We start from the raw sequence: 24,245 nt of genomic DNA, 5'->3' as shown, positions 1-24,245 counted from the left end.
AGACTATTTGATCATTCACTTCTGTCTTTCATTCTACAGAGACTGGAGAGCTCACTAATAAAGATGTTTCTTGAACTGAAGCTATTCAAACAGCACTGGTAAGAGCGAAAAGGAAGTTCCTTACAGATAGATAATGGAAGTCTTTAAAGTAGATTAAACTGCTACTATTGAAAAAATGCAAGTCCTTGGGAAACCATCCACAGCAACGGAAGACAGCATAATGGAGAAGCAGTGTAGAACAGGACAAGGCAGAGCTCTCTGATTACAAACAAACCAACCACCCAAAAAAACAAACAACAAAACCAGCAGCAGGAGAAGTCAGATTTAACAGATTTCACTTTCTCTTTTCCAGTGTTTCATTCTGCCAGAAGTATACAGGTATGGGTTTTTTTAATTGTGTTTTCTTCTTTACTCCACCTCGGGGGTTTAAGAAGGTTGTTATTTTCCTGTATGTGTCACTGTTTTCAAGACACGTGCACAACTGGAATGGCATTTTACCATCTGCACATATAAGATGCTTACCTGTTCAGTAGCATCAGATAACAGTACCTCAATCTCATCAAGAACAAGATGGCAAAGTCTACAAAATAATAAATTGTGATGTTCGAGCAGTCTCAGGAGACTGTATGGTGTAGTCACGATTACTTCACCTACAAGTAGGAAGAAAAGACTGTTAACATTTCCTTGCAACTTGAAAAAAATATTAATAAGACACCATACAATATGATTTTTACTAGGCTACACTTGCATTTCAGATGCATCAACTGGAAGTTGAGAGTTGGCCTTGGGTGGCTTTTTGGGTTTGTTTTTTGGGGTTTTTTGGGGTTTTTTGTTGTTTTTTTTTTTTTTTTTTTTTTTTTTTAAGTAGAGAAAACTGAACTCCAATTTCTGATGACTGGTCAACAGCCATTTTTATAATGTTATAAAATGTTTTATAATTTTGTAATATTTTTTTACCCCTGCATGTCTTCAAGACCTGACTGGGTAAAACTCCTGAGTTTTTGGAAGAGTGAAAAGTTTGAACGTTAACAAGCTTACAAAGCAGGATGCCATTTCATTTTCCAATAAGGTAATGAAGTAGAGATAAGATCTTCAGAACCAGATAGACAGAAGATAAATATTTAAATAAGTTCAAGAGTAGCCCTTAGAAAAGTTCAATTTTAAAAATGGAATAAAGCACATGCTGTAGCTTAAATATCTACACAAACATATGTGTGTGCATGTACACATGTATAAAAATGAAAACATACCAATCTCAATCTGTGCAAATATATCAACAGCTCTACTAATAAGAGATCTGAATTCATTCCACCAGGCTCTTAAACTTGAGTGATAGATATAAGAATATAAACTGCTGAAACTGGAAGTTTTACACAGTCCTTCATAATTTTATCCATATTTCTTGTTTCCTTGGCAAAGAAAGCCACTTTTAAAAACACAGTTATCAATTAAGGCTTAACAAAAAGACCAAACAAGAATAGTAAAACTAAGCATTTTAAAAAAATATACTAAAATAGGGCAAATCTCCCAATAGATCTTTTACTACTTCCATGATTCCTCTTCTCCATGGAGTATTCTCTGCATACTACTGAAGTTATGTGCAAAAATTACTTAGAATTTATTGCAACAAACAAGTTAGAAAGCACTATTTACATTACTTGAAACTGAAATTTAAGATGGACGCTTATGCAACTTTGTCTGCAGAGAACTATTATTGCCTTTTTAATCCTTCAATTTTCCAGTATTATTTTAACACAATTCTATTAATTTTAAGTGTATATAAGCAGTAAAGCAGTGCAAGACATGTCCCCTAAGTATTTGTGAATTTTAAAAATAAAACCCATGTACTTGAAGTAATTATGTATTTGTTAAAAATACTGCTAAAGAACACATACATATGCATTACTGTGGTGGGCTGAATGTGGCCAACAGCTAAGAGGCACACAGATGCTCACTCACTGCCCCCATCCCACTGGGATGGGGGAGAGAACAGGAACTGCCAAAGTGAGAAAACTCACGCATCAAGAAAATGACAGCATAGTAAGTGAAGGGGGGGTGGGAGGAGCAATCCAAAGGCAACATTGACAACACCCCACAAGCAGACAGATGCCCAGCCACTCATGAGATCATTCCCACCCCTCAAGTTTCTGTTGCTGAGCCTGACATTACACAATGCTGTTTACCACTCTAGTCAGTTTGGGTCAGCTGACCAGGCTGTGTCATCTCTCAGCTTCCTGCCCACCCACTGCCCACTTGCTGGGAAGCCCAACAAAAGTCAAAATGCTGGTGTGCTATCCACGTTGTTCCAGTTACAAATCCAGAACACACCACCATACAGATGGTGAAGGGAATTAATTCCATCCCTGACATACATAGTACCTCTGTCTAGCAATGGATGCTCATGTATCAAAACAAAGTATTATGAAATCTGGTTCTAAATCAAGAAAGTCCACAATTAGTCCTAATTTAGCATGATCTTCACTGAGTCTCTATCACTAATTTCGCTCAAAAATCATTGCTATAAAACTTAAAAAAAGATGCTGAACATGTAGACATTTGAACAGCTTTAATACCACTTACTGTTAAATAGCACTAATAAAACTGCATGTATCACTACAGTTAAGCACTAAAGAAACAGAATTATCACTTTATAGCACCAAAAAAAAGTATAAAGAGTTTCTTTCATAACTTCCTGCAATTAAGGCAGCCCACAATCTTTTCAAACATAATTAAGATGACAAAGTATTCTTACATCCTTGGATGTTCAAACTTCTAGTTTCTTCTTCGTTCTGCCCAAGTATTATCAACATTGGATGAAGCTGTCTGGAGCATCTCTCGTATGTTTTCAGTAGCTCAAAAACAAGTTGTGCCTTCTTCCACCCAGGACATAAAATAAGTGCTAGTGGCTACAAAAATTTTACACCATAGTATTAGACAAGAGTTCAGAATCTTAAGAATTGTATTACTTCAGCATTTAGGGCAAAAACAAAATCTGCAACACAGGTCTTGAAGTACTTTAAAACTGAAAATTTAGTACTATATCACCTCCTAAATGCAGATGTTACAGACCCAAGGAACCATACACCAGGCTACCTGAAGACAGAAAGAATGCATGCTGCAACATACAGTAAAAGGTACAAAAATTTAACAGAAGCTTAGGGTTTTAACTAGGCAATCTCCAGAGGTCCCTTACCCCTCATAATTCTGTTTCTGTGATCTAATACAAGTTAGAAAATCAATTACGCTAATTAGAACAGCTAACAAAAGTTTTTATTTAATGACTACATACTATTCCCTTAAAATCAAAGCCTCATGCAGTATCAAATGATATGACATTAACCACTTTTTAGATATTACTTGATAAACAAGTTTTAGGCTCCCACATTCATGCAGTCCATCTCTGTAAGCCTGTAAGTTTATATAAGCAGAAGACTTACACAGCTTATACAAACTGGCAAGGAAGATACACTAAGATCTAAACATCCACTATGTTTTGAATCATTATTTTTACACCTGCCCCATAGAACAGAAAACTTGTTACTACTCTAATATATACATACTCCATTCCTGTTTGGCAAGGCTTGGTAGCAACTTCCAGACTGCAAAAATGTAAGAACTGGTGGAATGTATAAAAAAGGATCATTTCCCTCATACGAGATGGCAACTACATCACATCCTCGAGCTACTGGCGGCCAACAGTAAGATTCTGTGAAGTTAGGGCCTAAAAATTTTTTCCGAGTAAGTTCCTACAGAAAGAAAAATTATGAGTTCCACATGAAAACTGTGTACTTAAACACAGTAACAAAACAAGACAAAACACAATACTGAGTGATTTAAAAGCTTTTAACCCATTCATAATAAGTGACCTTAACATGCAATATGAAAGAATTCTAGGCTGAGGAATTAAATTATGATGTTAAAAATCAAATCCCATGACTTGTGGCAGTGGTTGATACACCAGAAGAAACGTGTACAATTCTTACAGCATCTCTCTGAAGTTTCATTTATTGAACCATATGAACAACCTCCTAGCCATTCCTCAAAGTTAGGCATTGCTATAATATTTAGTATCAAAAGTTGGGGTATGATACTAGCCTTAAAAAGATACTCAGTATAACACACTACATTAGCATTACCTTTTTCAGACCATCAAAAAGTGGTGCTGTTTCCAGAACTGACGATGGCTCAACTTTGTTGCTAAGAAAGACAAAGTTTTTTTCTTCACTAGAACTTTGAACACTCTGAAACTGTATGACAAATAGATGACAAAGGCAACACTTATTAAAAGCATTTCAGCTTGCATACGACTCAGAAGCATTTATTGTATCCAAAAAATGGTATTTTGATGAAAAATAGCCAAATACATACATTTTAGATATGACTCACACATACTGCCAAGTTACACAGACCAGTGGTGAGACAAATACTCCTTATTAGTATTTCTTAAAGAAAGATTTATCAATATTGTCTTACCACAACTGTTTTAAACCACTCAAGAGAATGCACTAGATGTTCTGTGTGTAGCTAATGTGCAGCTATAAAAAAAACCAACATCAAAATATATTTTAATAGGATAACTAGTAAGATTTGCTGTGATGGGTCAGCCTTGGCACACAGCCACTTGCTCCCTCCCTTTCCAGAGGGATGAGGGAGAAAAACAGGGAGAGTGAGCAAGCGGATTTACAGATCAAGAGAGACAGAGCTGTTACTTAACAACTACTGACACAGACAAATCAGACTCAACTTTAGGTTAACTTCATTTGTTGCCAATTACTATATACGAGTACTGATTTGGTTATTGGGAAACAAAAATTTATACACTTCAGAAAAACACCCTTCCTCGCCCATTTCCAGGCTCAACTTCACTCCAAACGCCTCTCCTCTTCCCTTACAATCTCTGCAGGTTACACTCGGTCCCAGTGCTGAGGCAGTGAGCAGTGCAGGGCATGGCCTTCTGTGAGAACACAGGCATCTCTCTCTGCTGCTCCTTCTCTCTGACCCACTGTGGGTCATCCACAGACTGCAGTCCCTTCAGGTACGCCTGCTTCGGCATAGAGTGCCTCCTACTCCTCTGACCTTGGCATTGCCTCCAGTTTGCTTTTTTGTTTTTGTTTCCCCCCTATGCATTTTTCACCCTTTCTTAAATATGTCTTCACAGAGGCACCACTAACTTTGCTGGTTGGCTCAGCTTTGGCCTGCAGTGGGTCTTGTTGCCAATGCAGCTGGAATTGGCCCCTGACCTCCTTCCATGAAGACCATAAACAGCCCCAACACTACCAAAACCTTCCACATAACGCCATACATTTGCACAAGAAAAGTTACATGGAAATTAATGCTTGAAATACCTGTTGGTCATCTTCAATTATGTGAATCTTTAGAGGATCAGATTTTAAGAACTGCTGAAGCCTAAGAAACATACAAATATTAAATCCAACACAAATGTAAAAGTAAAATGTAGTTTAGAAATACCACCAATATTTGTAAAGTGTCATGAAGCAATTCACTCACAAATTATTTCCAATTTATTACCTATGGCAAGGAGGAAAATCCTCAAACATGAAAAAAATAAATAAAAAGTACTATTTTGAAAACAAAATTCAGTGTAAGCTTGTAAATATCTGAAAATAATAATGAGGAAAATATTTAAGCAAGATAACTGGTAGGATCCCCAGTAGGTAGGTAGCTTGAGAGGAAAATCAGAATGGACTGTGGAAAAAGGTTTCTTGAGGTTTCAAAAAAATGAAACAATGTATCTTTGCAGCAGCTAGAAACTGACTTAAAAAACACTCCTTGGGTTTATCATGAATGCATCAACTGACATGCAGCATAGTAAAAGCACTGCACAAATCAATTCATAGTCGTATTTCCCTAAGTTTGAAAACGTCATAAATCACACTGAGAATAAAATAAAGCAACTTAACATGTTTAGTGTGCAGAAAAAATACTTCCCCATCACATCCTTCTTGTCAAGCTATTTTTGCTATTTATATTGTAGTCTGGATAAGTATCAGCAGGTTCAAATTCCCTTCTCCGAAAGCAAGCGAATGCATCGTCTCACACCCTCTGCTCTTTCATCTGCCTAAGAATAGTAACTGGAAACACACTGCAGCTCCTAATTATCTGATTACATAACTATTTAAAATAATTAACACACTGCCACCATACCTGTCTGCATGAACTGCTGTATTTTCCTTGAAAGGCAAACCTGGAATTGCTTTAACAATCTATCAAGAAAAGACAAACACGTTTTTAGCACTAAAATACCGTCCAAGAACAGCATTTTAGAAAAAATTTCTTTAGTCTACTTAGTTTGAAGTGGTCTTCTTACCTAACTCTGTGATCCTCCAAATATTTTGGAGAATTTCTGTACAAATTGTAAGTTTGTTTGAATAAAGCAACAATTTTGATGAAACAAGCTTCAGAAAACGGTCTGACTTGTTACAGAACAGTACTTCCTTTACTAGGAATCAAGCATGCAACAAAACACCACACAAAAGAAAAACTACTCCATGGTCACATCTGAAGCTATAACGTAACTGGGGACCTGTATGAACATGTACTGATTAGTTTTTAACTCTTTTCATTTTAAAAACAAAATTAAAAAAAATCATGGAAGGCCTGCACACCAGAAAAGATTAAAAACAAAACCAGGTTACCCAGCTGCACACTTACAATGACAATGCACATGAACTTAAATGGAATAATACTGCAAATCCTCAAGGGGGTAACCAGTAACAGATACTCGATCCAGAGTTATGCACAAGATGTCTGGCTTTGAACAAGGGGACTTTCTAGCATTCATTGTTAGTCACCAGCAACTAACAAGCATGACTTGGCAACATTTACCATGGTACAGCTTAAGGACTATTTCGTTTTCAGGGAAACATTAAGATTTACATTTTAATATATTCAGAAAACTGTGTAGTGTAGACAGCTATCATCTTCATAAAACTATAGCAAAGAAGTGCAACAGGAGGAGGCACAACCTTTTCAAGGACTGTAGTATATTTATCAAGTCCCCCAGCTCTATGTTACATAGAAGAACAAGCTAGATGACTACAGTATTCCTAATATATCCTACATATGTTTAATTTAGTTCATCTTTGACAATTTAATACAAAATACAATACTTACAGATGCAGTATTTTCATTTAGATCTGTACTTGACCTTTGGTAAGCCTCCTCAAAAAAGGAACTAGAAACAGCAAGATCTAGAAAGGCAAGTCAAAAGCGCAGAAACACATTTCTGATTATCTGAACACATAAAAAGCCAGTACTTTTGTTTACAGTGAGTTGTGACTTGTTTAGTTGCTTGTATCATTTCCTAATGGCAGAAAGAACAACCAAAAAAACAGTTATCTTTCTCTAAAGAGCAACCTGGTCTAGCGGGAGGTGTCCCTGCCCAGGGCAGGGGGACTGGAACCAGTTACTGTCCCTTTCAACCCAAACCATTCTATGATTCTGTGATTCTATAATTATACAGGTGAACTGAGTGAACAAGGATGGAGGACAAAAAGTTGCATTAATGGTAAACACTAGTTTCAAAAGTACCTCTGTTCAAACAAATCCCTTCAAACTCAAAAAAACTAAACAGTAATGCATCACTGATCAATGCCACAAGTAATTTCAGTAATGACTAATGCTATTAAGCATATCAACAAATGCCTGTGTAACTCATCCTCAGCCTTCATCTTAGACAATACAAAAAGCTTTATAGTTTTCCTGCATCTAATAATTTGATTAATTTTTGTAAAGTATGATATAGCATTATTGTCTGTAAGAATATAATTTTATCTAATTGTTGGATTTGAACTGAGACAGTAGGTTCATGTTCAATATATCCAATTAAAGACACAATCTATTGCATGTATGACTATTTCTGACACACATGGCTCCCACCTGTTTCAAGACTTGTTGATGCCTTCTTCTGAAATAGCACTGGCCTGAAAGCAAGTGCAGGATTAACCATTTTCACTGGAAGACACTCAACATTTAGTGATGTTTGGTTCTCCTGATCATCTGCAGAACTCCCTACATTCTCTTTAGCTTCCTCAAAACAAGCAAAGTTCTTTGAGACAAGATCATCATTAACACATACCTAAAAAAACAAGATCTTTATGGACCAGTATCAACAAGCAGTAAACTACACCACCATATACTTGCTTAGAATTTATTTGACACTTTAAACAATAGCAGTAAGACATAAGTAGTATCAGCAAATGCTTTCTAAAGATTATTAACTCCAGAATAGGAAAAGTCAGTCAGTTTCCTGCATGTTCTCTAAACAGGTGTTAATTAGTTGTCAGTTTCACCCTTCTGCCTAAAATTCTGTACTCAATTAACTTTTTCTATGAGCCCTAAACATAAAAATCTGTTAGTAAGTCAAGCCAGTTTATTTCTTCTTGATTTAGTGAGCATCAGAAGCTGGCAGAAAGAAGTAATATTAAACCTAAAACTTCTTAAAGTCCATTGGCTCAGAGATCAGTGACACTATTTCCGATTGCGATTCTGAACCAAGAGAAGATACTCAAACTAGTACATACCTTCAAAGTTACTGTTTATGGCAAAGACCACAGCTCCCATGCTAAAACCCTGGGTAAAACACTACCAAGCAGAGGCAGCATTCAAATACATTTATTTTTATCTACCACACAGCTCTTAAGTCTGACAGTAGCTACAGCAGAGATTTAGCCTAAACTATACATTTTGACAAGTGGAACTACTTGTGGTTTTGTTTTTTTTTCTCCCAATGGCTGGGGACTCAGTCTTATGCAAAAGCAAGTGTGAATTTCTATTTATTGTTATAATACTATGCAATTGCCTTATTGAAACATCTTTAAGTATGATACCAGAAAAAGGTGCAAAAGTGCACTAAAACACATAGCTGTCCATTTGAACTACTTGCTGGACTTTGCTTCCTTGTCAATACCTTCCAAAAAGAAGTTCACAGAGGAAAAAATGGGATTTGTGTCTCTTGGAATTCCTCCATAATTTTACAAGCAACAGATATATAAAAAACCCCCAAGCCCCTAGAAGTATATGATATAACTTCTACTGTATCTGAGAGAAATTACAACTCACTTGCAAGTAATGCTTTTCAGTCTTGAATTAATCGCAAAGTTATAACTTACATAGCAAAATGCATGAACAGGTTTGTAGATATAAAAGCATCTCACCTTCTCATCTTTTATTGTCACATAAAGAAATACATCAAATGTGTTATCTTCTACAGCACATAACTTGACTTTCATTTGGGTAGTTCCTAAATACAGTAATAAACATAAGAACAAGTACAAAGATTAAACTTTTATCAAATTATCAGTATTTTTCACTCGTACTTTCAGAGATAGACAAAAATAGAAAGCACAACTAGATGTATAACCTATTTCTTTAGGGAAGCTAGTACAAAAGTAATAATTCTTAGTGAAACGAGAAAGTAACAAGGCAAAAAACCCTTGAAGTTGCAAAAATAAAGTTGTCCTTGAAGGAAGTAGTAATCTTTGAAGCAAGATTGAAGGCTGAAACAGATTAATGACCTCTCCACACAAACTAGTCTTAGTTGTACACTGGAAGTCTTAGTTTCTCTTTTAGCCTCTAACAATCTGTAGGATAAACGCATACTTTCCACAGTAGGCATTTACTTTTCTTGAAAGAAGTTATTATTTGCACATTTGTATAGCTTGGTTAGGCTCTTCGTTTCAGCAAACATAGCTGACAAAGTCCGTTAGTAAATTCTGAAGCCCTTTGGCAGACAGTAATGATGTCCCAGCAATTAAAAAGAGTATGCATTACTACTTACGGTACAGTCTGGGAATACCTATGAAATTAAATTAAATGTTATTATTTCTCCCTACTAACCTTTACTTTGCATGGTGATACTGAAGTGGCAGGGGTGGGGACAGGACAGGGAGAGAAAAGTAAGTAATGAGAAGTGCTATGTCCCAGTTAGTGTGGGACATTATCAGCCTAAAGACCCCTTATTGCTTTCATAAGCTCATCCTCTCCTCCCCAAATACCTTTTACGTGGAGTTTATTACTCTTGCGAACAAGCAGATAGGCAGTTTTTCAGGTAGAAGCATGTGAGCAAGAAGATTAGAAAAATCCCAGTAAGGAGCTGCTATTCTAGTAAGACCAAAAGCTGTCTCATACCAAAATAAAAGGCTTGATATGAAAGACTGGATGAACTACTGAAACACCAAACATGGGAAAGGACAAGAACAGACTGGAGAAAAAGCACTTCCAGCTTACTGAGTAACTACTAGGAGCTCAACCTTCTTATTAACAGCTATAATAGAGATACACCTCTTCTGAGCTCGTGCTTACCTCCTTGTCAAGCAACAACTGAAAGGATAATTTCATAAACCAGATCTTGCCAACTCTGTACAAAACTACAAAAATACAGCAGTAGTTCCCTGTCCCTCTTGAACTGGGAAGCTTAGAACTGGACACAGTATTCCAGTTGTGGCCTCACCAGTGCAGAGCAGAGGGGGAGAATGACCTCCCTCGACCTGCTGGCCACACTTCTCCCTGTGCAGCCCAGGATTCCATTGGCCTCTTGGCAACATTGCTGGCTCATGGAGAGCCTGCCATCCACCAGGACTCCCAGATCCTTTTCCTCAGTAGTACTTCCCAGAAGATCCACCCCTAATTTATCAAATTCATGCAGCCCACAGTACTCAAGATGCAGATCCACAAATATTTTTGCTTTAGTCAGTGCACACAAAAAACCTTTTGTAGCTCCTTCCTCTTTAATATACAACATTCTTAAATATAATTAAATATATAAATGCAAGTACTACATTTCTCTAACAGTTTATTTTTCCCCAAAACAGAAGTGTCAATTATGATTTTGACAGGATGTTTTACTTATTTACCTTTGAGAAGGTTTTGAAAATACTGAGTTGCAGCACTATCCCATCTTTTGGCTGGTCTAGGAAAACAAACACAACCAGTTATCCCACATCATCAAAAATTAAAATGGTAATTTTGGAAAAAACTTGTGATGCATGTAAATAAATCATTCCAAGTCATGCCAAATCTTAAGTGCACCAAATAGACACATTAGCAGAATCTTACTACTTAGAATGTAATTTCACTCTTGAGAATATTGTTTCAGCTCATCAATAAAATAAGCTGATCAAAAATTACTGGATATTGCTTTGTCAAGGTACGTCAGCTTACATCCAGCATAAAACAATGGTTAGAAATGAAACAGAACCACCAAAAAAAGGAAGAATCCTCTCGCAGAACATATGAATAGGTATTGAGCAATTTCGAACAAGCCCTTGAACAGTGAAGTGCTGAACACTGAAGTATCTGTAGCAGAAAATCAAGTTCACTCTTTACCATCTTCTGCAACTTAAAGTATAAAATAAAAAAAAAAATAAGTGAAGAGCACTGTAAGCAGAATATGACAATTTATTACTTCTTCGATAATTCACAATGATGGCCCACTCAAGATGCACACTATTCCACCCAAACTGTACTAATATTTGTTCTGTCAGAATTCTGGAAATCAAATACTAATTTCTTCTTCCTAATGAGTATTTAAAAAGTAAACTGCTTGACCACACATATTTTTGAATATTCTTTAATGACATAAACTAAAGTAGCTTTCTTGCTGTGGAGCCATGCTCCCCAGTGTCCCTCACAAGCTGGCAAGATTTTTGACAAGAGCATCCTGGAACTCAAGCACACAAAAACATTTCTCTTTACACCAGACCCCAGTGAAAACCTTAACTAAAGTCCTTCAAAATTGCAGTGGAAAAAAACTGACATGAATACAAGGAAACCACAATGGGAAACCAAAATATGGCCAGGAAAAAGACAGAATGGGGAAAACCAAAGCTACCTATAAACAGCTGTAGAACTTCAATTCAGCTAAGCATGAAAATCCCACAAAAAGAGAGCAGCAGGAGTAAGATGAGCATCTATAAGGAACAGTACATAAGGATAGATTAGCAAAGAAGTTCATGTTCTAGGAAGCAAGCAGCACAGCTTTAGGATGACAGACAAAGGGCAAAAACTACCAGAAACCTGTCTGAACTTCTGAAGGGTTTAAAATAAATATCAAGAGATTCAAACAGGTGAACAGTAAAACCCAAATCGTTAAGGAAGCAGTTCCAGTTAAGAACTGCTCCTCTGAAACAGGAAATCAGATTTGGAAAACTGTTTCTATGTTCTTCTTGAAATATAATCTCTTCTAAAAAGATACTCTGTAGTAACACTTCACACTTGAGAAATTTAGTAATACAATACATTTATTAAACTCTACTTACACTATTTTTGCAGCATCTTCACAGAAGTCAATACGCAATGTCACTGGCTTTGTGCGATACAGTCTACACTTCTTTGCTCTATATGGGATCTGCATAAATGCTTCCAGTGCAACACGAATGCTTAAAAACAAAGTGGAAATACTCTCATTTTACTGAACAGATTTTGCTCTCCAGAAATCATTGGTCTCATATACATGCTTCCATTACCCTGCATCTAACAACAGAGTTCTTCCAGAGGTTTGCCTCCCACTGTGAGACACCCTCAAACCATTGTTATTTTTCTCTCCAAGAGAGGTGCTACCAACTAGTGAACAGATTGGCTCTGGATATGAATACACTTTCTATTAACTCGAAATCTTTCTGATCTTTTGTCACTACAGCTTTATCTTTTCATGGTATTTAGCCCTCATACTACCACATATACCACCTCGCACTGCACATTCCATTTTGCAATTATTACTTCTGTGCGAGAAACCAGGTATGGTTAACATCAGCAAGAAGAAAATGTAATAAGTACGCTGATTTGCACCTGTACTCATTTTCAAAAAAAGAATTTATTCTTTATAAAGCTATCACTAGAGTGTTCATCTATCCTTCACACTTGCTTTGGTTGGAGATTTTTCATAATGAGCAAGGCACTGCATATAGCAAGCTTTTAAGATTCATGTATTTACTGCTTTTGTTCAAATTTTTATTTTACAATGAAAAAGCAGTACACATTTGCGTCTACTTAAATGTATTTCAAACTCAGGGCATTTTCAAGTTGGTTTCCAATATAGCAACATTAAATTTAAAAACATTATTTCTTTTTAAATTTCAAGTATTTTAAAAAAAGCTTTCTTAATTTTGTGGAATACTGCAAAAAACATTTGGTAAAGCTTTTCATGCTCACAGCTGCATATTTTATTACAGAAATGAACTTTAAATCTAGCTAAGAGCTAGAACAGTTTTTTTTTTTAAATTATTTTTCAAGATTTTAGAAACGGTAAGTTTCATAGTGATTTTATTTAAAACTGGAAACCTGTGAAAACTCACCTTCTTTTACACCATACGAAGACAGACTGTCAGCTCTTAGGAAAGTAAACAAGCTAGTAAATTGCAGTGGGGAAAAAACATCATGGACTTGTGTCTAGATGTCAAAAGCTGCTTCAGTAAGTGAAGCCTGCTTTCATATATGTTTTGTGAATGATCTTCACTGCTTATAATTTTTAGTATATAATCACTTAACAATGAAGAAAAGCATATATAAATATGTTAACTGGCAATCGTGTATTTCGGACTTAAACTGCCATTATTTCAATTTCAAATCTTTAAAAACCCAAACCCTACAATAAAAAGCATCTTTAAAAAGTCACAAAGACTGGTGTACATCCATACCTGCAAGGGCCTATCCCATGGCTAGCAGTTTCTTGTGGACCCAATCTACACCTCAATTAAATCAAAGCCTTGTCAATATCAATCTAAATAAATATTAATAGCATCTGTATGCATTAACTAACAAATACATTTCAGTGACAGTGTCAAAAAATCCAAACACTTACTCCTTTGATTTAACAAAAATGTATTTCGCATAATCCACAAGAAAACATTCTGTCTGATAATGGTCTGTACAGTACATGATTGACTTAATAACCGCTCTACACCAGCATTTGAGTTCATCACTGAAAACCACACAAATCTGAAAAAGAACAAGACAGCAAATTCTTGTAAATGGAGCGAATCACACTCAAAGATTTTTTTAGAGGCAAGAAAATAGTATTTATTATACAGCCCTCAATTTTATTTTTAAAATGCAAGTGTTGCAGTTTATGTAGTTATGAAGTTTACATATACCACGCAAGTAACCCATACAGATGTCGTTATCTACTTTTCTACGTAACAGTATTAAAAAGAAGATTAATGCATATCTTGGGTACTTCACCCCCAAAATGCAAATAACTGGTTATTTCTATCTACATAATACAGCAATGATTTTACCTGGCCTTCTTTTACTGTTAGTGGTTTTACTTCATCCACATCTTTATAAGATTTCTCATAGAACTGGTTCATTTCAGCATTCAGGTTTTTATATTCTATTTCATCGACTACGTAAGGCCCACATCCTTTCATAGTAACCCAAAAGCAACCTGGATCTTCAATCTGGGGCAAGGAGTAGACAACAAAAACAAATACTGTTAACTCCGGCTAAAATGATAGCATGTTTTTATGAACATCTGAGCAGCAAATGTAAAAACAAAACGTAAAATCTTTAGCAAGGCACCTTAAAAGTTACCCAGACTGATACTTAGCATACAGAATGTTAACAAGCAAAACATCTTTCAACTTCAGACCATTAATTCATTAAATGACTTGCAAGTTTCTTTAGCACTGCACATAGAAGCACATGTAGTCTAAAAGGTAGCAGTGCTATCTAACAAGTTGGTTAACCCAAACAGTGGGCAAAGTGCAATGACAGATTTTTTACTTCCACGTTCAAGATGTATAAAAAACCCAAAACACACAACAAACCCCAACAATGGGCTTTTCTTCATGCTCAGAGAGTCTATAAAACAGTTTCTTTAGAATGGGGTCATAGCTTTCTTCTCAGCCTTTGTAACCCTTTATAAGCCAGTCTTTTGGCTGATCTGGGTCCCCAGTTGCTGTGGGTTAATCCCAGTAAGTAGCTAAACACCACGCAGCTGCTCCCTTGCAGTGGGATGACTGAAAAAAGTGGAAGGGTGAAAATGAGAAAGTAAACTCTCAAGTTGAAATAAAAACAGCTGAAGGCGTAAAGCAAAAGCTGTGCATGCAACCAAAGCAAAATAAGGAATGCATTCACTGTTTCCCATTGGCAGGCAGATGTTTAGCCGCTTCTACGAGAACAGGGCTCACTCAGAAAGACAAATTCAATAACCTGAAGTGTTCCCCTTTTCTGATCCTTCCCTGTACCTTTTATTGCCAAGCATAACATAATTTGGTATGGAATATCCTTCTGGTCAGTTGGAGTCAGCTGTCCTGCCAGTATTCTGGGAAAATGATTCTTCCATGATCTCTGGTGGAATTTAGTAGAATCTAGTATTATACCAAACTCCATTAAAAGACTATACTGTGCATCTTCCATTTTAGATTTTAACTGCATCCCTATTGACCTCTTTTGAGATGAAACCAATATAAACACTTAACAGAAGTGACAAAACGTCTATAATCCATATATGACCCCACACATGTAAGAAATGACTGCTGAATGGAAATAGAGGCATCATTTTATTTGTAAATCTGACTTCCATAGAGTTGGACTGAAATAAACAAACACCAATCCTTTAGACTTTAAAAAAATGCCAGCATACCTCTAATACCAAGACTTCCATGTTTCTCAGCTAGAGTCTTCCTCAACACTAATGTAAAAGAAAAACAAACATTTGATGAACCGTTTTTAAAGCCATCACTTGTTCTGAAGCATATCTGAAGAACATACACCTAAAGCAAGCCTACAGATTTTTGCTGCTTGTCTCAGGAGTATTAGTCTAGGCAAGCGATTTACACTTATCAAACAGCTCAAACCAGCCTTCTTAATGATGCACTACATTAAAGCCTAATTAAGTTTTGCCATCCATACTTATTTACATACAACCACACCAATTTTTCATACACCAAAACACACCTGTTACCCTCGATCCACTTTCAGTATATAGCTGATTATCTTACATTCAAAGGTCAACAGAAATAGGCTGATTGAAGACAAGGGCTACTACAATTTATCTACATGACCAAAGGGACAGAAACGCTAGAGGAAAATGCTTACATCATTAAAAAAAACCATAAAAAACAACCTACCTCCCCCAAAAAAATAATACAAAAGAAGCAACCTAATCTTAGCAAACAAATTTAAGATAACAGAAATTTTTACCAGTACCTGCAACAGTACATATCCTACCTAAGAATTACAATGGATAATAAGGTACCTACAGACTGAAGTAATTCGCATTTCATTTTGGCACAAACCAGCACACCACAATATCATCACTGCAGTGTCTACCGCTTAAAAGAATCCACACTGGACGTAGGTGCCTACTAAAATGCTTCAGGAGAGGAAAGTCAAGACATTGGCCTTCCACAGCTAGTGTTAAACAAGTCAGTGCTGAGTAAAAAGGAATACAGCTACTCTGTGTAACTAGCAACATGCTTTGCTAAGAGATAGTACTAATTATTCCCAGTTTCACACTACAATGAAACAGCCAAAACTGGTTTAGCTTTACTGAATACCATATCATAAAAGCATACCATCCAGGTTACATGTAAGTCTCTAACACTGCATTATACTGTAGCATGAGATATACAGTCCTGCTTCAGAAACAGAGAGAAATATAGACTTCTATTTCAGGAATAACATTTGAGAGACATAAATAGCCACTCCTAATCTCTCAGTTTGAGAAGTGCAAAACCAGTAAGTGCCCTATCAAAGTATCTATGATAAAGCAAAGCCATGTGGAAGGCTAGCTCTCCTAATACATTCCTAATGAAAAAATCACCCATTTTGTTATTAAGAACTAAACAAGAACACAAATGTTTGCTCAAAACTCACAGCCAACACTAAGAATATTTACCTTGTAAAGATTCAAGAACTCACTAAAGCCATCACCCAAAACTGCTACCTTGAGAAAAACCTAAGAGAATGTAAAAGGATGCCTCTCCCGCAACAGAAGCCATAGAATCACTTATGTTGGATGGGACCTTTAGGATCAAGTCCAGCCATCAACATAACACTACCCAAACCACCACTACACCGTGTCCCTCAGCACCACGTCTGCCCAGCGTTTAAATACCTCCAGGGACCATGATTCAACCAGTGCCCTGGGCAGCCTCTTCCAATGTTTGGTAACCTTTTCCATAAAGGAATTTCTCCTAATATCCATCCTAAACCTCCCCTGGGGAAACATGAGGCTATTTCCTTTTGTCCCATCACCTGTTCCTTGGGAGAAGAGACCAACCCCTCCCAGCTACACCCTCCTTTCAGGGAGTTGGAGAGATTGAGGTTCCCCTCAGCCTCCTCTTCTCCAGGCTGAACACCCCCAGCTCCCTCAGCCGCTCCTCACAAGACTTGTGCTCCAGACCCCTCACCAGCTCCGTTGCCTTTCTCTGGACACGCTGCAGCGCCTCAGTGTCCCTCCAGTCGTGACGGGCCCAAAACCAGATACAGTATTCTGATACAAATGCTCCTAAAAAAACCAACCAACTCACCGTCCTAACTTCCCTCCCTCTACTGACTCTTACTCCACCTAAAACCCCCACATCTAACAGACACAACACAAGGAAAGAGCACAGTAAAAGCTGAACGACTGTTAAGAAATTGTGGATTTTTGCTTTATCCCACCATCCCACGTCACCTCACACACGCCCCCATCCGCCATCTTCCTTCATATTCTGACTCAGTTTCAGGCTCCTCCTGGTATAAACAACCCCCCTAACCTCAGTCACCAACATCGCCACGGACATAAGTGCCCAAACACCAGCTCCCTGCCGCTCTCCTCAGAAGCTTCCAAAAGCAGACGGCTTTCCTGGCCCCCGCGGCGGCCACCCTGTGCTCAGGCGGGTGGCGCGTGCGGTGTGCCGCTGAGGAGAAGCGAGGTCGGAGTGCGGTGATAGGGCGATCTTAGCTGTTTACACGTATCGTCGTAGCAAACGAGCCGTAAGTGTGAATCTTGCCGTACCGCCTGCCTCCGGCAAGGGAAGGGAGGGGCGGGGACCGTTCGGTGGCGGCGCCGTCCTGAGGCCCGGCCTCATCCCGCCCCGTGAGGCGGGGGCCGTCGGCTGTTCTGGCGCAGGTGTTTTCCCCCGAGGCCGCGAAGTCTGGAGCGGAGCGTATCCTTGAAAGGTGTGTAGAATTATGTAGATGTGGGGAGAAAGAGCGCCTAGGGCTGTTGGAGTGCGGCTGTGCTACTGAAATAGACACCTGTCTGCGACAAAATGGCTGCTGTAAATGTCCCATAGCATTTAGGCCTTAGAGCTTACTTCACTCTTGCTTCTCGAGCTCTGTTATAAAGCAGCTCCTTTTTTGTTCTTTTAGTTCACCTTGTAGTATACTACTCTTTCCATTCAAGCTTTAAAAAAAAAAAAAAGTACCTCAGGCCTGATGTGGTTTTGTGCAAGGCTGCACAGACAAGGTGCCAGCCCAAGGAGGGGGTCAGACTTGCGGCTGGGAAATAAACTTATTCGGGCAGAAGCCTGTACTCAGAGCTGCTTAATATTTTGAAACTACAGCTTTAATCATAATTATTTTTGACTTAATATTAAAAGGTATTTACTGCATGCATATTCTAAGCCGTTTATGCTTACATTTACCGTTTGTCATCACTCTCTATTTAAAATAGTATACTTCTGCTGCTTTCTTACTTCTTTGGCCTTCGAGCTCCCCCTACTGGGCCATCTTGCTTTTGTGGGTGGAAAAAAAAAAGTTGTAAAGACAATCAGAGGCAGACTGTTTACTTAAGATGTCGGTTTGGTATTGAATTAACTGGTTTTGACACACAGAAAAACTTACATTAGAATTAGAGGCATAATGTACAGCAACATGCAGGTATGTAAAAACTTCTGTAAGAATCTAACCTGTATCTTTGTTGCCAAATAATTTCTTTCCTAAAAATGTCTTCTCCTAATACCTACTTTCTACAGTAAAAGTAATCTGATAGAACAATCATAAGGCACAGAACAACAAAGAAAAATCATCCAGCAACTACAAAAGACTATATTGCAAAATCAAAGCAGTTGTAGATTTCGTATTTTCTTTATTTTGGGAGTTTTTCTATATATTGTTTTGTATACTTGGATCCATGAGGAGTATGGACCAGATGGAGTAAAGTGAAGATCCTTCAGCTGTTTAAGCAATTGGTGGGTGGATAGGAGTCCCTTGGAAACTGCCCTTGGTGATAAAGGAGCAGAAGAAAGGTGGCAGCTCTTCAAGGAGCTATGGACTCACCTCTGTGCCTGGTAAGGTCATGGAACAGATCCTCCTGGAGGCTAATGTTGAAGTGTATGGAAGACAGGGAAGTCACTTGAGACAGCCCATATGGTTTCACCAAGGGCGAATAATACCTGACTACTCTAGTGGCCTCCTATAATGGACTGACTACATCAGTGGACAAGGGGACAGCAACTTGGACCTCTCTGAGGACTTTGACATGCTGCGCCACAACATTCTAGCTTCTAAAGTGGAGAGAGGTGGATTTGATGGATGGGCTATTAGATGGATAAGGAATTGGCTGGATTGCTACATCCAAAGAGTTACAGTCAATGGCTCAATGTCCAAATTGAAACCGATAATGAGTGGTGTCCCTCAAGGGGTCCATACTGGGACCTGTACTGTTTAATATTTTCATTAATGACACAGATGGTAGCATTGAGTGTACCCTCAGCAAGTTTGCTGATGACACCAAGCTGAGTTGGTATGCTAGAAGGAAGGGTTGCCATCTGGAGGGACTTGACAGCTGTGAGAAGTGGGCCTGTGTGAAACTTGTGAAGTTAAGCAAGGCCAAATGCAAGATCCTGTACCTGGGTTAATCACCAGTATGAGTATAGACTGGGTGATGAATGGGTTGAGAGTAGCCCTGAGGAGAACTTAGGGGTACTGGTGGATGAAAAATTGGATGTGACCTGGCAATCTGCACTTGCAGCTCAGAAAACCACTTGCATCTTGGGCGGCATCCCCAGCATCGTGGCCAGCAGGGTAGGAGGGGAGAATCTGCCCCTCTGCTCTGGGAAGACACTCCTCACCCCCCGCACGGCTTCCTCCAGCTCTGGGGCCACCAACATCAGAATGACATGAACTGAATCATTTTGAAGCCAAGATATTTGTTTCTATAGACACCATAAATATGATCATAAGCATGCCTTTACCTCTTCTTCCCAGTACTATAGAGGCCAGTGTTAATCTCAAAAAACTGAAAATCATGCAAGACAGCAGCAATACATGGTACTTTCTTTGCTTCCTCTATTTTACATTTTCCTAATTTTTTCTGTTGTCTTCATCTTCAGCAGAGTTAGCTGGAATATTCTAAAGGAGATACTACACTGCGTAATATACAGTATATAGTATATGTACTGCTTCACGTGATCCATGTTTAGCAAAGGAATACAAATTACAGCAAGCTCTGCAAAACCAACAGTCTGAGCATGTTCAGAGAGAAGACAAAGACATTTTTTTTCCCACTCCAAATTAATAATACAAACCAATTCAATTTAATGAAAATAATGCAGATTTTAATTGAAATACAGAACAAAAGCTGAAACAAAACTTTCTGAACAACTTTACTGGCTAATTTCAACTCATCATTCATTCTTCTTCCAGATAAAGAATTTACATCAGTGCTCCATTTACTCCATTTATTGCACAAAAAAGACAAAACCAACCAACCAAAAATCCGAAACCAAAAACTGAGCGGCAATCCTTCCTCTGAAGTTCTTAAATCTCAGATATTTAGTAAAGTAGTTGAGAAGCAAAATGTGGGATGTTGAAATATGGAAGTGGGTGTTTCCAAGGTAGTGCCTAATTCCCTGAAGTTGTTGGTATCTTTTTGGAACTAAACAATTTGGGTTTGTATTTTTTTTTAAAGTGCTAACAACTTAAAGAGTAAAAATTATCATGAATAAAAAGAATGTTGAGAATACACTCAATCTGATAGATGACTTAGTTTCTCTAAATAATCTTTACCTTTGGTGATTGTAAAGTTTTGTGTACATTATCATGAGTAGAAATAATTTAAGTCTATTGAATATAAACATTAATTTTATAATTATTTTTTAAAGGTGAGCTTTAGCTAATAAATCTCTCTCTACACATATACACTGGTTTTCCCAAAAATGAAAGAATAGACTGGGAGATGTCAGCAGATATGGAATGAGATTCTTTCCAAAGCACAAATTACAGTAGTCTAATGGATAACTTTGGGAAGCATAGTAAAAGAATTCTTCAACTCAAAACATACTTGTCCTGAACATAATATATACTTAAATTTTCAGTGAGAAAAGGACCTGCGTGTTTCAACAGATCAGTGTTGCTGCATATTCTGCAATTAGTAAGTAGAATAAGGTGGTAATGCCTCAGTATAATTACCATCAAATCACATTGAATTTAATAATCAGGTTGATGGTTATGTTACATTTTCAGTAGTCTCTAAAGATCGTAAGTGGCACAACTGTGCTGTTTCAAAGACTCAGTGAATCAACACAAATCTCAAACCCCATACACAAAAAGCTTTGGTAGGACAAAGGAGTATTTTCCTGACAATTTGGCAATAGTTAGAGAAGACAAAACCACAGTGAATATGTATGTAATTAAAAATACCATAACTTTAAACCAAGCAGATATTACAGTCTGCTATTGTGATTTGAACAACGAGACTCTATCATCACTGGATTCTTATGTTTATATTTTGCTTGAATATTAACATAGACAGCAAGATTGTTGATGTTTTTTATTACTATCCTGTGAAATACACTACCCTCTTTCATGAGATCTTCAACTTTCTTATCTGTTGACATGATTACTTTTTTTTCTCCTGTATAATCTGGATCTTCTGGATATAACTCATCTCCTGTGGGCACAAAAAGAGTTTTAGTTATACATTGCCTACCTTATTTTTCAGCCTTTTGATTGAGTGAAACTAGCACTAGTGAAACTAGTTCTTGATAATACTAATATGGAATAATCCCAGCCTCCTCAAATATGAGTTTATATAGACAGAGAAGACAACAAATACTTTTCCAAGTGTATAAAAATACTACAAGAGAACTAAGAATAGAAACTGTTATTTTGTTCTGTTTTATCCATGTTGCTCTTGGGCAAGAATGCTAATGTGCCACAAATACAGCAACTTCAAAAAAAAAAGCTGAAATACTAGGATTTCTTAATAAATAAACACATTAATGGCAACCATATGAGACAATGAGATTGTAAGCGAGTACAGAAATAACTGTCCTGCCTATCTGTTTCAGTAGCTGGTCTCTGACAGTAGCCATTATGAATTGTATCAAAGGAGGCCAAACAGTAGAAAAAACATGCAGTAACTTGACTTTAAAAAATATTTTTCTTACAGCTATAGGCTGGTTTATGTCACATTGAGTAGGTATCAGTTCCCAAGCTTTGACGGATTTAAAAGAACCTTCAACTGTTGTGTTACCTGGCAGGAGCTGAATGTAGCCATCGGAAGCAGTTAACATCACGGGCATCCAACGTTCACATCCCTCCAGAGCCCGGTCAGAGCTGAACTGGTGTAACTCGCGGAGCGACGAGAAGTTGCACAGCCGACACAGCTCATAGAACTGAGGTGGAGCAAACCATAGTTCTTGAGATTTAAAGCGTTCAATGGCTTCTGGAGGCGATGACCACTGTAATATGAAAACAGGCCTTGATATAATGGTTTCATCAGCAGGTAGAAAGTAACCTTAAAAGCTATTAGCAAGGAATTCTTTACAGAAAAAAGAGCTTGAAACAGGTCACGGTGTCTGAAAACAACAAACCCCATCTATAAACTATACCAAAATAGCAACAAAAAGATAATTTAAAAAAATGAAAAAACATAATAAAAGCAATCTATAAAAATTCCTCTTTGTCCAATAAAAATAAGTAGGTGCGTATTTTACATGTAGGCATGCCAAGTTTATAAACTAAAATTGAGACTTACTTCAGGGGCGTGACTAAAAGTCTACTGAAACATAAAACCTTAAACTCAAGGTGGACTTGGTTAACAGAGGTTGCTACTGATGCTTCAGGAATTAAAAGTACCTCTAAACATCTGATTCCTGTAAACATTGTTTTCAGAGCACGACCAGCAGCTGTTCATGCTTAAATGTTACGTTGTTTGGCATGTTTAAACTATTAGTAATCTTCATCTCACATGGTGAATTTGATAATATAAATGTGTGCATAAGCATTTGCAGATTTGTAACAAAATTATAGCAGACATCAACTCTTTTGAAGGTAAGATCTCGGGTACTTCTAAATTTCTGTAGTGAGATCTGTTAAAAAAATAGATACAGAAACATCAGTAATAGCAAAATCTTTAGATAGACTTTTACAGAATTGTCTGGTTTCTATTTTCAAACTTTTCGGAATTCTAGAAAAACTTAAAGACCCTAATGTGCCTGACCCTGAGCTGTCTTCAAGAAGTTCCTTCATGAAGTTTTTCAATCTTTTACACCCTCCGATTAAAAAAACCAACCAACCAAACAAAAACAAAACACAAAGTTAAAAAAAAGCAACGTTAACTCCCAAAATGGTTTTAATAATACGCTGTTTCACAAGTTTGTATGTTACTTGGAACGTCCCAAGCAAGCAGAGAAGAGGGACGCCGCCAGCAGCTCCCGCGGCTGGAACACCCCGCAGGTACCCCCGCATCTCCGCCGCCGCACTGCCTGTCCGAGGGCTAACGGCAGGGAATGGCGGTGTGGAAAGTGACTGCTTGTCATCCACCTTTGAAAGATACAACAATTCAAAGGCAAAACAATCCGACGCGACACACACCGCACGCCATAAAACTCAGGTACAACGAATGCCCTTCAAGACGCCCAGCGGTGGGGGCTGCGGGCTAGCAGGAGAGTACCGAGGCGAGGGTGACCGCCAAAGGGCCAACTCCCTTCCCCTTGACTAGCAGCCTGGTGGGGCGCTGGCCCTTTGCTCGGCCGTTCCTCCGCGCTGGAGGCGGCCCCGGCAGTGCTCGCCGGGCCGGGCCGAACCGTACCGGGAGCCCCGCGGCGGGCCGTGCCGCGCCGCCCTTACCAGGAGAGCTGTCACCTCCTGGTCGTCCTGCGAGGCGTGGGGCGGCCGCTGCTGCAGGCAGCACAGGTAGAAGGCGGTGTCGTAGCGCCGGCCGCCGGCTCTGCCGACGGGGGTCAGCCAGTTGCTCCACTCCTGCAGCGCCCAGATGTCGGGGGCGCAGCCGAGCCGCCGGCACAGCTGCAGGAAGCAGCTCGGGTCCTGCCGCACCCGCCGTCGCC

At 38.3% G+C, this 24,245-nt stretch overlaps 2 protein-coding genes across 2 annotated transcripts in view; both read right to left on the bottom strand.

The window, feature by feature from the left end:
- The window catches only part of TDRD12 (tudor domain containing 12), a 37,310-nt gene extending 19,423 nt beyond the window's left edge, over window positions 1-17,887 (bottom strand). The window contains exons 1-15 of the mRNA XM_014942227.1: window positions 17,724-17,887; window positions 15,605-15,652; window positions 14,256-14,417; window positions 13,820-13,956; window positions 12,279-12,398; window positions 10,875-10,930; window positions 9,177-9,262; window positions 7,900-8,098; window positions 7,135-7,211; window positions 6,166-6,224; window positions 5,346-5,406; window positions 4,137-4,247; window positions 3,561-3,746; window positions 2,753-2,906; window positions 523-650 (exon numbers count right to left, since the gene is read on the bottom strand). Coding sequence (XP_014797713.1) covers window positions 523-650; window positions 2,753-2,906; window positions 3,561-3,746; window positions 4,137-4,247; window positions 5,346-5,406; window positions 6,166-6,224; window positions 7,135-7,211; window positions 7,900-8,098; window positions 9,177-9,262; window positions 10,875-10,930; window positions 12,279-12,398; window positions 13,820-13,956; window positions 14,256-14,417; window positions 15,605-15,625 — 1,557 coding nt within the window. The 5' untranslated portion in view covers window positions 15,626-15,652; window positions 17,724-17,887. The remainder of the gene's footprint in view (window positions 1-522; window positions 651-2,752; window positions 2,907-3,560; window positions 3,747-4,136; window positions 4,248-5,345; window positions 5,407-6,165; window positions 6,225-7,134; window positions 7,212-7,899; window positions 8,099-9,176; window positions 9,263-10,874; window positions 10,931-12,278; window positions 12,399-13,819; window positions 13,957-14,255; window positions 14,418-15,604; window positions 15,653-17,723) is intronic.
- Window positions 17,888-20,483: 2,596 nt separating this feature from the next.
- Window positions 20,484-24,245, bottom strand: part of NUDT19 (nudix hydrolase 19) — a 4,637-nt gene continuing 875 nt past the window's right edge. Inside the window, exons 2-4 of the mRNA XM_014942131.1 lie at window positions 24,028-24,245; window positions 22,430-22,637; window positions 20,484-21,844 (exon numbers count right to left, since the gene is read on the bottom strand). Coding sequence (XP_014797617.1) covers window positions 21,618-21,844; window positions 22,430-22,637; window positions 24,028-24,245 — 653 coding nt within the window. The 3' untranslated portion in view covers window positions 20,484-21,617. The remainder of the gene's footprint in view (window positions 21,845-22,429; window positions 22,638-24,027) is intronic.

This window comes from Calidris pugnax, unplaced genomic scaffold (genome assembly GCF_001431845.1).
Source record: "Calidris pugnax isolate Ruff unplaced genomic scaffold, ASM143184v1 scaffold28, whole genome shotgun sequence".
Lineage (NCBI taxonomy): Eukaryota > Metazoa > Chordata > Aves > Charadriiformes > Scolopacidae > Calidris > Calidris pugnax.
The sequence above is the reverse complement of the archived record's forward strand: the minus strand, read 5'-3'. Positions and strand labels throughout refer to the sequence as shown.